Source organism: Anomaloglossus baeobatrachus, chromosome 11 (assembly GCF_048569485.1).
Source record: "Anomaloglossus baeobatrachus isolate aAnoBae1 chromosome 11, aAnoBae1.hap1, whole genome shotgun sequence".
Classification (NCBI taxonomy): Eukaryota; Metazoa; Chordata; class Amphibia; order Anura; family Aromobatidae; genus Anomaloglossus; species Anomaloglossus baeobatrachus.
The window spans coordinates 72,682,283-72,700,697 of NC_134363.1; the positions used below are offsets into that span (position 1 = coordinate 72,682,283).

At 40.4% G+C, this 18,415-nt stretch overlaps 1 protein-coding gene across 1 annotated transcript in view; it reads left to right on the plus strand.

Moving 5' to 3' along the window:
* LOC142256949 (cytoplasmic phosphatidylinositol transfer protein 1-like) overlaps positions 1-18,056 on the plus strand; it is a 221,297-nt gene extending 203,241 nt beyond the window's left edge. The window contains exons 7-10 of the mRNA XM_075328963.1: positions 8-163; positions 3,421-3,484; positions 7,719-7,805; positions 14,940-18,056. Of these exons, the coding sequence (XP_075185078.1) occupies positions 8-163; positions 3,421-3,484; positions 7,719-7,805; positions 14,940-15,097 (465 nt within the window). The 3' untranslated portion in view covers positions 15,098-18,056. The remainder of the gene's footprint in view (positions 1-7; positions 164-3,420; positions 3,485-7,718; positions 7,806-14,939) is intronic.
* The last annotated feature ends 359 nt before the right edge of the window (positions 18,057-18,415 follow it).

Consider the following 18,415-nt stretch of genomic DNA (forward strand, 5'->3'; position numbering starts at 1 on the left):
TCATTAGGACTTGAGAACTTTCCGTTCAGAGAAGACGGGCCGAGGGCCATTACTGCAGGACTGGCATGAAACCACAAAGCCCATTATGTGCTCTTATAAATTAGTAGCTGCTAAATTTGAAGTGTACGGATTTCAGTCAAGAGTAGAAAGCTTCATTCATAAGGTAAGTGTTTCACTGCTGTGAAGTCAGGCTGGATAAATTAAAGGCCATTAATATGATTACGTGTAGCTTTAGAAATATATAATTTGCTATCTGGATAAATTATGAAAAAATCAGAACTAATTTCTAAGTAACAAATCTAAAAAAGATTAATTCTGAGCTTTTGTGTGCAATGGATAATTTATAAGAAGCCAGCGTCCATAGTCTGCCGTCAGGATGCAAACTATGGAGGACTAGTTAGAACCAATTTATGAGAACTATCTCTGGCAGTGGTCATGTGACAGGAGGGGGAATAAGAAGGGTGTGGTGTCTTCCCATTGGCTGTAGCTGAACGCTGGCAACTTCAGCTGGAAGACACACACCACCCACAGTCAGCCAGCGGTACTGCAGATCCCAACATAACCCAGCCCAGTGGATGATCGGAGCCTGCGCCCACCGGTGCCACTGGCATCGACTCCTCTACCATCACCAGCACCATCCATGGCAGGAACACGGCGTCGCCTGGCGATCGGAGCAGAAGTCGCTGGAGCAGACTCCGGCGGTGATGTAACAACTACCTCAGTGGGATTTCTATGAAGACACTTTGGCTGTCATTATACTGGTAATGGGGGCTCTGGGTGTCACTACTAGAAGTGGGACAGGAACTGAAGGTGGCTCACGACCCGCTCTCAGAGCTGGATGTGGCTCACGACTCTCTCTCAGAGTGGGATGTGGCTCACGACCCTCTCTCAGAGCTGGATGTGGCTCACAACCCTCTCTCAGAGCTGGATCGGACTCACACCCTCTCTCAAAAATGGATGTGGCTCACAACCCTTTCTCAGAGTTGGATGTGGCTCACGAGCCTCTCTCAGAGCTGAATGTGGCTCACGAGCCTCTCTCAGAGCTGAATGTGGCTCACAACTCTCTCTGAGTGGGATGTGGCTTACGACCCTCTCTCAGAGCTGGATGTGGCTCACAACCCTCTCTCAAAGCTGGATCGAGCTCACAACCCTTTCTCAAAAAGGATATGGCCCACGACCCTTTCTCACAGTTGGATGTGACTCATGACCCTCTCTGAGCTGGATGTGGCTCACGACCTTCTCTCAGAGCTGGATGTGGCTCACGACTCTCTCTCAGAGCTGGATGTGGCTCATGAGCTTCTCTCAGAGCTGGATGTAGCTCACAAACTCTCTTTAGAGCTTGATGTGGCTCATGACCCTCCACAGACCTGTATGTGACTCATGATCCTCTCTCAGAACTGGATGTGGCTCATGGCCCTCTATGAGCTGGATGGGGCTCGCAACCCTCTCTCAGAGCTGGATGGGTTCACAACTTTCTCTCAGAGCTGAATGTGTCTCTCAAGGTCATAAAGGTAGAGGACCACTGCCTATAGTCTACAAACGAGAAGTCATGAACAGATAACATCATGATGTAAAATATGGGCAGAGGCTTATATAGAAGAAAGTGTATATGTATATCCAAGAACATATTGGGCCCCATTTTTTGGGTCAAGCTTTGCCATCCAGGACAAGGGTGCATGGGTTTTTGTTATCCTTTCCATATATTTCTTGTGGGCCAATTCCTCACCCCGTTGCTTTGTAATATATTTGCTAACAGTCCCAATTTTGGAGAGCAATGAAACTACACAATGGATGGGGCTTAGTAAAACTGCACCCCAAAGTGTGTATGGTATTATTGGCCTTATTGGGAATCCTAGTGGGCAGGGCTTAAGGGTTCCAAATTTTGCATAGTAACTGTTGGTAATTATGTGTAGTTTATCTGAGAGGGACATCCTGCATGGGCTCTTACCACCTGATAGAAAGAGGCATGAAATTATCTGGGAGGGGAACAGAAGGGAAAGATGGAAATGTGCATGTTATAATTAGTGATGGGTGAATAGTAACTATTCCTGTTCGGATTATTCGTAGCTCTGCTGCATACACACACACAGACACACACACACAAAGCTCTGCTGCATTCATATACACACACATATACACATATCTCTACTATATTCATATACACTCATCTCTGCTATATTCATATACACACATCTCTACTATACATCTCTACTATATTCATATACATACACAGCTTTACTATATTCATATACCCACACAGCTCTCCTATATTCACATATATGTGCAGCTCTGCTGCACACACACACACACAAAGCTCTGCTGCTTTCATATAAACACACATCTCTACTATAGTCATATACACACACAGCTCTACTATAATCATTTACACATAGCTCTACTATATTCATATACACAAACAACTCTGCTGAATACACACACACAGCATTCATATACATACACAGCCTTACTAAGTTACTACATTCATATACATACACAGCTCTGCTATATACACATACAGCTCTCCTGCATACGCACACACACATACAGACACAGCTCGGCTGTATTCATATACACACACATCTCTACTATATTCATATGCACACACAGTTCTACTTTATTTATATACATACACAGCTATGCTGAGTCCACACAGCTGTGCTACATTGATATAAACACACAGCCTTAATATATTCATATACACGCACAGCTCTAATATATTTAAATACTTACACAGCTCTGCTGGATACACACGAACACAGTTCTGCTATATTCATACACACAGCTCTGCTGCATACACACACAGCTCTGCTGCATACACAGAAAGGCACAGCTTTGCTGCGTTCCTACATATCAGTGGCATTTACGTACACACTGTTTTTATTATGGCATGAACAGTATACTCTACCTCATGCAAGTACCTTTCATGCATTTAGCTGATGATATTACCAGAAAGCTCCTTCATCTAATCCGGGACCTGCAGCTTACAAGCACCTAGCAGTCATGTGCAGATCCGGTCCGGTTCTATCTTCTGCCCTGCACTAATCACATCGATAAGTGTCGGGTAGGGAGAGGGAGATGCCATTTAAATCAGTGATCGGGAGGGACAGTGTGACAACGATCTGATCGAGCATAGGAATCTGCCTCAGTCTATAAAGGAGTCTTATAGTCCAAAAAATACAGTCAGTCCCACTCCCGGAATGGGAAACTCCCACTCGGTGTTTATGAAAACTCCCACCCCCATCGAGGATTAGCCACTTTTGGGTTTATAAAAGCCTCTTTCTATTTTGGTAAAGACATCCCTGAATTTTCAACCATTATATCTGTAAAATAGGGACAGTCCCAGTAAAATATGAATGTGAGGCAACTTTGTTCTTAATGAAACAAGATCATATAGTAATTACTGGTTTTATTTGTTTTTAGAACATCAAAGATATTTTACTTGCAGGCCACAGACAAGCTGTGGCTTGGATGGATGAGTGGTATGGTGAGTACCTGACGTCTACTTGTTATTTGATGCTTTGAGACAACATGTCGCTAGTGTTGTACCAGGGCTGCTTTTGTAAGGAAGTATAGCAAAGATCAAAGGCCGCTGCTTAGCATTATATCATCAAAATCTAAAAATAAATTCCCTGCCATTATACAATGTAAGTCTTATGTGTATGTGAATGACCCTGTGCCTCTTAGTCTATACTTAGCATGGTAGATCTGGTGCTGCACAATATACTGCACAGCAAATAGTGTTCTGTTGTATACCTTGAAGGCATGGCCCCATTTATCATTACGTTTTTTGACGTCAGTCTAATATGGATTCCACATACAACCATGTGCATATATCCGTCACATGACATGTGCCTGCTACTTTGTATGTATCCGTCAGATGACCTGTGCCTGCTGCTTCGTATATATCCGTCAGATGACCTGTGCCTGCTGCTTCGTATATATCCGTCAGAAGACCTGTGCCTGCTGCTTCGTAGTTAATGACTGGCAGCCTGTATTAGTGACCATATTGCAAGACAATCCTTGTAATTTATAATTGTTTCTGTCTTTTTTATAACAGGTCATTATTTGGCCATACAATTAAAACCAAAAGTTTACATACACTATCTAAAAAGACACATCTGCATGTTTGTCTCACTATCTAACATGAAATCAGAATAAACCTTTCCCTTTTTAGGTCAATTAGGAATTAAAATTATTTATATTTGCCAAATGGCAGATTAATGAGAGAGAGAGAAAGTTTTAAGGCATTTTTATCACTTTCTGCAAAGTCAAAAGTTTACATACACTGAGTACTATGCCTTTAAACAATATGGATCAGCCCATATGATGATGTCATGTCTTTAAAAGCTTCTGATAGGTTTATTGGCAACAACTGAGATAATTAGAGACACACCTGTGGATGTATGTTAATGCACCCCTGAAACACACTGCTTCATTGTGTAGTATCATGGGAAAGTCAAAAGAAATCAGCCAAGATTTCAGGAAGAGAATTGTGGACTTGCACAAGTCTGGTTCATCCTTAGGTACAATATGCACCCAAGAACAAAAGCAAAAGACCTTCTGAAGATGCTGGCGGAATCTGGTACGATTGTTTCATTATCTACAGTGAAATAAGTACTGTATCAACATGGGCTGAAAGGCCACTCTGCCAGGAGGAAGCCATTACAAAAAAAAACAGATTAATGTTTGCAAATGCACACAGGAACAAAGAGTTTCATTTTTGGGGACATGTGCTGTGATCTGACATAACTAAAAATGAACTCTTTGACCCAAATATCCATTGTTACATTTGGAGGAAAAAGAGAGAAGCTCAAAAGCCAACGACCACCATCCCAACTGTGAAACATGTGGGTGGTCGCATCATGTTGTGGGGTTGTTTTGCTGCAGGAGGGACTGGTGCACTTCACAAAATAGATGGCAGCATGAGGAAAGAAGATTATGTGGCAATACTGAAGCAACATCTCAAGACATCAGCCAGGAACTTAAAGCTTGGGTCGGAATGGGTCTGCCAAATGCCCAATGACCCGAAGCATACTGCCAAACTGGTTATAAAGTGGTTTAAGGATAGTAAAGTCAATGTTTTGGAGTGGCCATCACAAAGCCCTGATCTTAATCCTATTGAAAATTTATGGGCAAAGCTGAACAGGCCGGTGCGACAAGGCAACCTACAAACATGACTCAGTCCAACCAGTTCTGTCAGGAGTAATGGTCCCAAATTCCTACCAACTATTGGGAGAAGCTTGTTGAACAAAATCCAAAACATTTGCCCCAAGTCATAAAGCTTAAGGTCAATAGTCCCAAATACTAATGAAATATATGGAAACTTTTGACTTTGCAGAAAGTAATAAAAATGCCTTAAAACATTCTCTCTCTCTCATTATTCTGGTATTTGGCAAATATAAATAATTTTGCTTCCTAATTGACCTAAAACTGATTTATTATGATTTTCATGTCAGGTAATGAGAAAAACCTGCAAATGTGTCTTTATAGAGAGCAGAGGGAAAAACCTGCAGATGTGTCTTTATAGAGAACGAAGGGAAACCTCTGGTTTTAGCTGTACATATTGGGATAGGATCTTGGACATGGGAATACACCTGTAATTTTATGCTCCGTTCAGACCAGCCACTACATATTCAGTGCATTATTTCTGCCAGTGAAAGTCTATGAATCTGTGAAAGAAATCAGACAAACTGGGGTGCCATCCATATGTTGTGCCGTTTTTCACATAATATAAGAGAAGCTTGAACGTTTGTTTTACTCGCATATGACAACAACTGATCAAACAGTAAAAATGAGCACACTGACCAAACTGATGAAAATATGATCCAAAACACTGATGAAATTCAATCAGTATTTTACGAACTGCAAAAATTACTGCAGTCTGAACAAACCCTTATTGTGAATTATCCCATAAAAATAGATTCTAGAAAGAATTGCCCCAAATGCATTGAGGGATTGTAATGTGGATTTGTTACCAGACTCCCTAACGTAAGCTGTGCCCAGCTCTAGCCAGACTCATAACATGCGCATGTCATTCTAACATAGATTTTAAAAATAACTGCATCAGGCTCATGAAGTCTAAAACCTTTATTTAAAGAGGCTTTCCAGTACTTTATATTCATAGCGTATAGTTAAGATTAGTCATCAAAATCAGATGAGTAGGGTTTTCCAACCCAGGACCCCTTCTGATCAGCGGCTCTCGATGCCGGCGGCTGCAGGATGTGATCAGTTGTAGTGTTGAAGAGCACAACTCTATCTAGTTGCCGTGGCCTAGTTCTGCACATTTGCCCCTATTCTAATGAACAAACGTGGATCTGCAGTATCCACTGCAGCTACTATATGGTTGATGGAGCTGTGCTGTTCTGTTTTGCAACTAATCAGTTCAGGATGCACCTCCTGATTGATAAAGGTGCCGGGTGTCTCACCCCCCACCAATCTGATATCGATAACTGATCCTAAAGATAAACTATCAATATGAAGTACTGGACAAACTCTTTAAAGGGAACCTGAGACACCAGATTTGAAGACTATATGCTACGGCCACCATCAATGAGCTCTTATATACAGCATTCTAGAATACTTTGTATAAAAGCCCAGGTCACTGTGTAGAATGTAAATATCACTTTTATTACACTCACGTATGGTGCAGTCTGGACCGATGGGTGTCACTGCTCTCCAGTACGGTGCCTCCTCTCTCTGGTCCAGTGTCTCCTCTCTGTTCTGATCGCCGTCCTCCTTCTTCTGAGGCCCTTGTGCATGACGCATCCTACATTATGCATACTAGCCAGCATTAAGGTTCTTTAACCTTTCCCCATGTCTGTGCATTCCAGTACTTTAATATGCCCTGAGCAGGGCAAATCAAAGTGCGCCTGCGCAGGACCACAATGTTGGCCTGTGTGGATGACGTAGATGCATCATCCACACTGGGCTGGATAGAAGGAGAACGAAGATTGCAGCAGAAAGGATTCGCCAGACTGGAGAGAGAAGGTGCTGGACCGGAGACCAGTGACATCCATCAAACCGGACCACCCCAGGTGAGTATTATAATAGTGTTTTTTTACATTATACAGCGTTACCTGGGCTCTTATATACAGTATTCTAGAATGCTGTATATAAGAGCTCACTGGTGGTGGCCGCAGCTTATATTCGCCAAATCTGGTGACAGATTCCCTTTAATAGTTTATGCAGTTTGTATTGTGATATCTAGTGAGAGGACTATTATTGTGTCTAAAATGGGACCCACTAAAGATTAATTTTTTGAAAAATTCCAATAGTTCCTTAAAAAAATCCTTATTACTGGCAGCGATTAAATACATATACAAACATGGTGATTTTTGAGTATGATGGTAGGACTTTGCTGTGCTTCTGCCTTTGTCAAGGTAACGTGTATTGTAGGGTCTATTCCTAATAATGTGTTAATAATATGATAAGTATCGCTTTGTTTTCTGATTACATTGTTTTGGGCTGGCACATATGGGGATTTGGGGCCAGCTTAACAGATGAAGTCACAGCGTGTGGCCAGAGTGATTTAATTAACATGCGGGTATTTTCTCTTGTTGTGTTTTGCCGATGGCAAAAATCACTAGGCATTCACAAATCCATCTGTTTACTGTGTGATGTAAGACATGAGACCCTATTTTAGTGTTCCTGGATGTAAGGATGTGATTGATTGCCAACGACCCTTTACCTATAACGATGATATCTAAATATGGTTACAGGCATGTCCCTTGAAGATGTTCGGAAGTTTGAGAAAAGACTTCAGGAAGAGACAAACTGCAAAGTCAATTCTCAGAAAAAGAATGCAGGTGAGCGAACGTGTGCCATAACGAATCTCATACATGGAAATTCAAGCACCGTGAAAAATGTCATGATACAGATACGTTAAGAACATTTCGTTCTAAAACCAAAAATAAATACCATTTGACTAAATGTCCCTAGGTCTTCTTCCGCAATTGAGATAAATATTTAATAATATTTTTCTTTTCTGAGAAAGGAGAAAGTTAAATGAGATTGAATTGTATATCATCTGAACAACTAGGTAGATTGGACAATTAAAGGGCCATTTACATGGGATATGATTTGTAGAATGAACACTCTTACCGATCATTCCCAAGTGTAAACATGCGACCAAATGACGAAACGTTTGGTTCTTGCTCTTCACATATTCTTATGTGGTCCCAAAAAAATATTGTTGGTTGGCAGCATATCCCTGTGTATAAACAAAGGTTGTGCTGCCCACATAGATGGTGGTACATCAAGGTGGTACTGCCCCTTAGGGCTCGTTCACAGAATTGTATTTACGGTCTTACTACTATCCAAAAATAAATAAAATGTAAGATAAAAAATAATATGTGCATATTCTCTTCTGTAAAGAAGTAAAAAGCAAAAATGCATATAAATAAATAACATAGGGTACTTAGCAAACACTGTTTTTAATCAGATAAGGATAAAGCCATCCCACCACGACAAGGTGTACTCAAATCAGGATGGGCCCTACAATCTCTAATGTGAAAACCTCACCATGTGTCAGAACAGACCTCAATGTAACTAAGGGCAGAGAACGGCTGGGTCCCGGCTATGGACACACAGCCATGGGAAGCGTCATAATAAACTGCCCAGCTCAGGGAAACGGGGGCCACACCTTATTTGTACTGAGTACAAGAGACTACAAGCAAAACCAAAAGAATAAGCCGGAGTATGGGTTGGTGTACGTGCAACTTATATCAGGATGTTCACACTGGCTATTAACCCCTTCATGACCGGGCAATTTTCCATTTTTCGTTTTTTGCTCCCCTTCCTCCGAGGGCCGTAACTTTTTTATTTTTCTGCCAATCTTGCCATATAAGAGTTTGTTTTTTGTGGGACAAGTTGTCCTTTTAAATGAAACCATACGTTTTACCATATATTGTACTGGAAAACAGTAGAAAAATTCCAAGTGGGCAAAAATTGCAAAAAAAGTATGATTGCACGATGGTTTTGGGAATATTGTATTCACCGTGTTCACTATATAGTAAAACTGATGTGTTGCTGTGATGCTTCAGGTCGGCATGAGTTTGTAGACACCAAACATGTATAGGTTTACTTTTATCAAAAGGGTTAAAAAAAAATCAGATATTTGTCCAAAACAAATGCCGCACTTTTGATATCGTTTTTCGCAACCCGTAGTATTTTCATTTTGGGGGATATGGGGCTCAGATATGGCTTATTTTTTGCATCTTGAGCTGATTTTTTTAATTTTTGTGCAGATGCTATGTTTTAATCGCCTGTTATTGCATTTTGCGCAGAATTTGCGATGACCAGAAAATGTAATTTTCGCATTTGGAATTTTTTTTGCCGCTACGCCGTTTACCGATCAGATTAAGTTATTTTATATTTTGATAGATCGGGCATTTCTGAATGCGGTGATACCAAATGTGTGTCCATATTTAATTTTTTTAACCGCTTAATTTTCAATGGGGGGTGATTTGAACTTTTAGTTTTTTTACATTTTTAAAACTTTTTTTTTCACTTTTTAGTTTACTAGTCCTCCTAGGGGCTGATCAGCAGTTTGATTGATAAGTCATTTCTCAATCTCAGTAGACATGCTCCGTTCTTGTCACAGCTGCTGCTCTGTTGGCTCTAACAGGAAGTACTTGATGATAGCGACAAGAGTCATCACATGACCCTGTGCTGCCATGACAACCATCAGCTCCACTTGATCGCATCACTAGGTTTCCAATGGTGGCGGAGAAAGGCACGTTTCCCGCTGTGGTGCTTTAAATTGTGCTGTCACATTTTGACATTGTGATTTAAGGGGCTAACAGGTGCGGGTGGATTATGCATCCACCTGTGCCTGTAAGGCCGGTTTCACACATCCGGCTTTTTGCCGTTTTGCCGGATGCGGCACTGTCCCGTACAGTTAATACAGTACAGTGACAGCGCTGTAACTTCCGGGTCACATGCTCCGGTCACATGACAGCATGTGACCAGCGCTTGTTGCGCTGTCATTGTACTATATTAACTGTACGGGAGAGCGCCGCATCCGGCAAAACGGCAAAAAGCCGGATGTGTGAAACCGGCCTAAGACATACATGTCTCCTGTTTAAATCAGCAGACATGTGCAGGGATCACCACCAGCTCACAACAGCAGCTGGTGGTCATCACTCTTTCATGATTTAGGACATTCTGTTATGTCAAAGATTGTGAAGGGGTTAAACAAAGAAACCCTAGGATAAAAATTCGATGTATATACACTCTGCTGTAAATAAGTAAAAAGAAATAGTGCATATAAGAAAATAACATAGGATACCTAGCAAGCACTGTTTATGATCAAGTAAGCATAAAGCTTGCCCACCACATCAAAGTGTACCCAAATTGGGATGGTACCTACACTCTCTAGTGATAAAACCTTACCATGTCAAAACAGATCTCAATGTGAATAAGGGCAGAGAGTGACAAAAAAAAAGACAACACTAGGACCAGAGTTATTTAATATGGCAGTGCAGCTTAGCAATTTTTTTCACTGGCGTGTGAAAGAAATTTGCAGAATGCCACACACAGCCCCCGTGTAGCATTCGATTTTTACAGAAACATGGCAATTCTTTAACTTAGGAAAATGAAAATGGTCTTGTAAATATGAGAAAAAAAATCCGAATTTTCTGGGTGAAACTGACGATTTTTATATGCTTGTGTGAATCCAGTTGTCCTGCAAATAGATACTGTATAATTTCATTTTAGATGACACGAAAAACAATCATTTTTCCATTTAAATAATTCTTACGAAAGCTCATTTTTCTTGATATTGCTTACATACTCGATATGATGCCTGGTGTGCTGATTCCATCTCAGAATATCTGCTAATGCGCTCAGTGCCAGGGGTCAGACATGCTGAATCCTCTTGAACAGCATCTTCCCCACAATCAATGGACACATTCTGAGAAGGAATCAATAGAATTCCAGGGTGATATCTAGACACTGAAACATTTGCAAATAAGAGGTTGTTACAATTTGCATTATCAAACAGAGAAAGGTCATATTTGACCATAAGATAATTTACATCAAAAGTATAAAACACAATTATACACAATTAAAACACAATATATGTTAATAAATTGGAAAAAAGTATACAAAGTTTAATAGTCCTTAAATATGTGTAATATTTATACCATTTTTATACGCTAGATATGGGGAAGTACCAAGCAAACAGTGAAAGGGAAACTCTGTGTCTAGGGAAGGGGAGATGGTGACTGTGACATGGTCCTTCTCCCATATCACACAATCAACAGAGCGAGAGACGAATGAGCAATCCAAAGAGCATTTATTCCATGCAATCCAGAATGTCCATCAAATAATTCACCACACAGAGTGTAAAATATTCCAGTAACGGCATAAATGTCCCGGGGATAAGTCACAATCGTCGAGCAGTCCTTTTCCAGGGAAATCTGGGGTTCTCATAGGCTCTCTGGGGTGTCACCTTCAGCTCAGAGGATCAATCTTCGTCCTTCTCTCTTCAAGTTCTCAAACAGACTGCTTCATCCCCCCAGGTAAGCAAAGTTAGGTGGATTCCAGGCCCCCTCCCCCACACCTAGGGACAGAAGCGCTTCAAAGAGTTGTAACCCTGCAGACAATACAATGTGCACACAAGCAATACAAATAATGGACAGTGAACCACGCTTAAACATTAACCCACACAAAATGGTACATAACCCACAATATCACACCATCACAGTGACTCCTGACCAAACTCTGCATCTATGTGCCAAGTCAGATGCCTGACCCTGGCTGACCCAGAAATAGGCCCTCGGTAGGGAACGGATGGGGTGAGCACTAGTCAACCCCACTAAGCTCTAAAGAAGACACAGGGATCATAAACAGGGAGAACGTAAATTAATTCCTTCACACCCAGGTGATTTTTCATTTTTTTTATCCCCTTCTTCTGAGAGCCATAACTTTTTTTACTTTTCCATCAATTTTGTCATATGATGGCTTGTTTTTGCGGGACGAGTTGTACTTTTAAGTGAAACCATACGTTTTACCATATAGTGTACTGGAAAACGGAAAATTCCAAGTGTGTAAAAATTGCAAAAAAAGAGTGATTGCACGACTGTTGTTTTTGGGGTATTTTATTCACTTTGTTCACTATATGGTAAAACTGATGTATCGCTGTGATGCCTCAGGTCGGTATGAGTTCATAGACATCAAACATGAATAAGTTTACTTTTTTGAAAGGGTTAAAAAAAAATTCAGAAGTTTGTTTCTCATTTTTGGCATATGAGGCTCAGTGATAGCTTACTTTTTGTGTCTTGAGCTGATGTTTTTAATTTTTGTGCAGAATCCAAGTTTTGATCTCCTGTTATTGCATTTTGCACAAAATTTGCGACGACTAAAAAATGTAATTTTGTCGTTTGGAATTTTTTTTCCACTATGCCATTTACCGATCAGATCAATTGATTTTATATTTTGATAGATCAGGCATTTCTGAACACGATGATACCAAATATGTGCATATATTTTATTTTTCTAAACCTTTAATTTTCAATGTGGTGAATGGGGGGTGATTTAAACTTTTATTTTTGTTTTACTTTTTTAATTTTTTAAAGTTTTTTTTTTTACTTTTTTTTTTAATTTTACTAGTCCCTCTAGGGAGCTATAAGTTTCAGCAGTCTGATCACTGATTCATTTCTCCTGATTAGAGCTGTACATCTCTGATCAGCAGAAGTGCTGCGTTTCTGTTACAGCCGGTGCTCTGCCGGCTGTAACAGGAACTACTTCATGATACTGACAGGAGTCATCACATGACCCTGTGCTACCATGACAACCATCGGTTTCCCATGATCACGTCACGAGGCGTCAGATGGCAAAAGGTGCATTCCCTGCTGTGGTGCTTTAAAGTGCGCTGTCACATTTTGACAGCGCAATTTAAGGGGTTAACAGGTGAGAGTGGATTGGGGATCAACGCGAGCCTGATAGCTGTGCATGTCAGCTGTTCAAATCAGCTGACATGTGCAGAAATCACCTTCAGATCACTGCAGGAGCCAGAGGTAATCTCCTCTTCATGATTTAGGGCGTACCATTATGTTCTCGGTCGTGAAGTGGTTAATAACTTTTATCTCCAGATGACTCAGGGACAGGAACTGCAATAACAAAGTCTCTTTAGATGAATACAAGCCAACTGCTTGCATTGAAGACTTGTTAAGGGTATTAGACCTATCACCAGCACAGAATAAGAGGGAATTTAAGAATAAGAATAAGAATTTAAGGACACAAAGGGAAGTGCTGATGAAAACAGCTGATATGGTGAGGAAGTCCGCAGGGTCCTAAAGGGAAAGGGATGAAAACCAAGTAGAGGAGATACATAGTATACCATACTGTACACACCAAGCAGGAATGATAGAAGGTCACGGAGCAGTTTGCGCAGCCAAGTGCTGCCACCTCCTATAGCCGGCCGCCACATGACTGTCTGTCACCCGTGGCACATGTCTTCATTTGTTTGAATGTCTTCCTTCTAATCTTACTTTTTTCTTTGCTGGTAGATAAAATGAAAGAACAAATTACTGCGCTTTTGGAAAGTACCTTCTGCATGTACTGCAAACCCAGAGAGATAACTTTGATCTTAGTTTATTAATATCAATTTCTCAATAGCAACTATGGCATCTAAGTGGTTAGACAGACAGAAAGAGATCCCTCTATCACTACGCCTGCCTAACAATATATGCCTGGTCTGCCATTTTAGTAATGCAGTTATGAACATAGTGAAGGCATCTCTTCTACTTGTGTATTCTGCGTTGGGAACCACCATATCATCTTCCCAATCATCGCAGAAAAATTGGAAGTAGTGTTGTGTTTTGAGATATAGAAATGTTTTTGTTTTTTATGAGGTACATGACATTGTGCACACCCTGGCATTTATGTTAGAGTGGGGAAACTTTACTTAAGAAATTGGAGTTACTGGCAATAAAACTTTTTCACATCTTTTGTAGATTGTAGGTCCTCTAACCGATGGTGTTCCCAGCATTGTTATACAAACATCACTGGAATACAGTAAGAGATGATCCACCAAGGAATTTTTCCCTTATACTATCATAACACACATTTATTGGCAGAGGTTTTCTGCAAGGTTTTCAGTGATAACTAATCTATACATGTACATCCTCTTAGTAAAGCTGTATAAAGTGTAATAGTCCAAGTTAAAGGGAACATGTCACCAGGTTTTACCAACATAAACTATGACCACCACCTTTATGGCCTCTTTTACAAAATTCTAGTAAGCTGTATATAAGTTTGAAATCCCCTTTGCATGGTATAAATACCTTTTATAATCCCCCATACGGCATGGTCTTGTCCGATGGGCATCCCTAGTCTTGTTTCGGTGCCTTTTCTCGCGTTGAAACACCTTCCTCCTGTCCTGCTTCATGTGGATGACACATCCTATATCATGCGCACAATGTCTCATTTGTGTTCTTGAGCAGGCGTCCATCGTTCTACCCTGCCGGAGCAGAGCAAAGTTCTGTAATGGGCATGCACCGGTAGAGGCACAAGAGCTTCAATGACCTAGAATTAAAGCTAGTGCATTCACATTACAGTACTTTGCTCTGCCCACAGTAGGGCAGAACAAAGTATGCCTGCACAGGAGTACGATTAGGGGACACTGTGTAGAAAACATAGGACATGTCATCTACATGGAGGGCAGAAGGCCCATGCTGGTGATGAGAGAGGAAGCATCGAATGTATTTTTGTGATATGCAGAGGGGATAGAGGACTTTGCCTTACTAGAATACCGTAAAAAAAAAAGGCTCTAAAGATTGTGGCCATAGCTTGTATAGGAAAATCCTGGTGAAAAGTTCCCTTAAAGCTCTTTGGTTGCATGACTACATATCTTTCCTCCTTCTATTTTATTCTTTAAATTCATGTGATATGTTGACCTCTAAAAATTATGAAAATTTCTCTCTTAATTGTTGCAGATCCCACGAGTGAAAACCTGCTAAACATTGGTGGAGGGAAACATTCAATTAACAGATCGACGTCTTGGAATAATGGAACAGAAGCATGCCCTTATGCATCAACCAACGGAACTGCAGAAGCCAAACCTCGACCAAGACTACCTTCAGCTCCAGAATAGCATTTAGAAACGTTGAGATCTTCAAATACAAAAAGAGGACATTGGCCAAACAAGTCCTGGAACATGTTACTGAGGTCCTTCTGATCAAACCACTTACTCTATACTTGATGTGATGAAGAGGTCACTTCAATCTTCATGATGTTTACCTTTGATTAGAGAGATTCGAGGAAGGCTACGATACTTGAACTTGCCCACCTTCATTTCCAGTATGCAACACAAGCTGGCAAAATTATTATAACATGTAAGGGAGAATAAAATGCAATTATGTTTATGATAGGATAATAGTTTATAGGCGGATAAGGAGTGGCCGACAAAGGCACAACAACTTACACATTACACACATCACCAGATGGAAATTGCAGACAAATCAATCCAAAATTGCATAGAGGATACGACTTATAAATATGTTTCATACATGTATCTTTTCTGTTGTACAGTGGAGGTTTCCAGGCACTTGTATCTATTTTTTTTAAATTCCTTTTTTCTTCTTTGATGCAGAAAATGACCAGGTAACACAATGTCACATTGTGGAGAGCCAGTACTAATGTCAAAGCTTGATAGCTAAACTTGGAAAATCAAAATACATGTAGACCCCTGATGGCATCTTATCACGTTTAGTCATCTTTAAGACTAATCGAAGCTATGTGGCATCAGAGGTCTTAGCAATTTCATCGCTATAGAATAAAAGGAACTCTTTCATCACATTGAGCAAGTACAGGTGATGTCACAGGCAGGCAAATGATGTCATCATATCTGGTGGCACAATCAGAAAAGGGCTGGGGGAGTTTCTACGTGTTATATGATGCGTGATGATTTATGAGGCAGGATGACAATCGTAAGGATATTTTTGGAAAAGTGGTTTATGTCACTTACTGTAACTGTTCTATCCACTATTTCTACCTCTGTTCTCTCGTCATGGAAATTGTATTCCACAGCCTGATAGTTTACCTTCTATCCAATATTATATGATTTGTATTGTAATGTGCTGTATTATACTAGGACACATAAGACTTTAACTTTAGGATTGTGAAATTTTCACTTTGACTTTGAGAAGGCTAGGTCAGAAGTTTTAACTATTTAGACTTTTATATAATGATCCAAATAAATATTAAGGCTAGAACTCCAGGACAAATATGGATTCAATCTAAAAGGGCTTGTCCCCTTTCGGATATTATTTTACCCCAGCTGCAATTTAAAAAAAAAAAAAAATAAATACAAGTGAATATTCATTCTCTTTAATAGCAGCACACGTCATCACCCAGCCACCAGCTTACTGCAGCTGCTGGTCGATCAAGTGTGCTTCTATTAAAGAGAATGAATATTCACTGCTACCCATGCCCATAGTCCCGGGCATGGGATGCAGTGATCCTTCCTGCAGCTGACGTAAGAATGATGTAGACATATACCAGGATGGGGCCATGATGTGGTCATATACAAGGATGGGGAAATATACCAGAATGCGGCCATTATGTGGACATATACCAGGATGGGGACATTTATCGGGATGGAGCCATGATGTGAACATATACCAGGATAAGGATATATACCAGGATGGGGATATATACCAGAAGCCACTGCTGATCCCCACGTCTGACACTGGTTGTGGACCTGACATCAACAGAGTGGCAAATAATTTGTGGGCTCAAAAGGGGGCTTTCCTTTTAAGCCTCTAAGCTGACTGGTTTGCTGCCAATTCGAGACAACGGGAACAGTGGTGGAGACTCCCAGATTGAATCGGGAAAAGAGAGTATAGAGCGGTTTGCTGTATTTTAACATACTGTAGCTGGGGCAGATCAGTGTCTGAAATAGGACAACCCTTGCTGAAATAAGGACCAATATCCTAAATCCCTAGGTACCCGAGGCCCAGCAGTGCAAAGACTCCAGAGTATCTTCTTTTGGCTTTCAGGGCCTGCATGGGTCAAACTGCCAGGTCAATTTTATGAAGAATTATTTCTAAAATGCATCATATCATCTATTTATATGACAGGGGCTTTATGGCAATGTTCTTTATAGGTACTTACATGTACATTTCTCTAAGTTTCATTACTGTAAAAAATCAGAAAATAAAGAATATCCTGGTCAGGATCTCCTGCAGTCTTTATCAAGCCTGAGTATACTGTAGATGTGGTTATAATTAGTGTAGGGCAAGCACTAAAATGCTCGAATGTTCGTGACTCAATTCGAGCTGTTTAGATGCTCGGACGAGCTTGACACAAGTAAACTGACTCTCCCTGGGGTGCTAGCACACATCATGCAATGAAGCAAGCCAGTGCGTTGTGGTCATTTTTTCATGGACTAAATATCCGAGAACCCGCGTTACTTGGCCAAGCTCCGCAAGTACCCGACCACCCCGATGCTCGATTGACTAACGAGCAGTGCCAAGTGACACTCACCCAGCACTAATTACAATGTCTTATCACTGTAGACATCAGTGATTGGAAGATGCAGCAACTTGACATTATGTTACTGGTGGCCCATTCTCACTAGAACTTACTCAAGCTCAATAGCAATCAGACAGGCGCACCGGTGGACACCATCTCTAAAGTAATAAAAAAATGTTTTTTAATTCTTTATGTTGAAGAACCACATTTAGGGATCCTGATACGCACAAAGCCGTCTGGTATTGTGAAATAATAGAAAGTACTGATAAAAAAGGAAAGATGAAACAGGTAAAATGTCTAAATATCAGTTTGTTCTGTAATTTGCTTGTTTCATTCCTTTTTTTTCTAGTCCTATTTTTCTCTTTTCTGGTAGATAAAATGGAAGATTATCCACTAATGACTTCCTTGTGTATCATGTGTATACTCTATTTTCCTCAGTCATGGTGATATGCCTGACCCCTATCAGATTGCTTATGTGAAAGTTATATATTTACTATTTGAGGTATTTTTCAAGCACTGTGTACTGTACAGAATATTTTGCAGATATCAAAATAAATCATGAAGTGAACTATTTTTCACTATATCTTTGAATATTTGTTTTAATGTACTTGGGTTAATTTTAAGTATCGTGCCTGCAGCTGGATATACACAGGGTATTACAGTGATATGGATAGAGGGACGATCACTGTTTGTCCACATTGTACACAAATGTAAACTGAGGGTCAGTCAGGATAAATTTGGATAGGAACAGATTTGCTTAAACTTCACTCCACCGATGTAAACTTTGACATTGATTAACAGAAGGGCAAAAGAGAAAACTATGTTGCACTAAATAGATAAAATATGTGTGTGTGTGTGTGTATATATATATATATATATATATATATACACACACACACAGCTGAGTGTATGTGTGTGTATGTACAGTATGTATGCA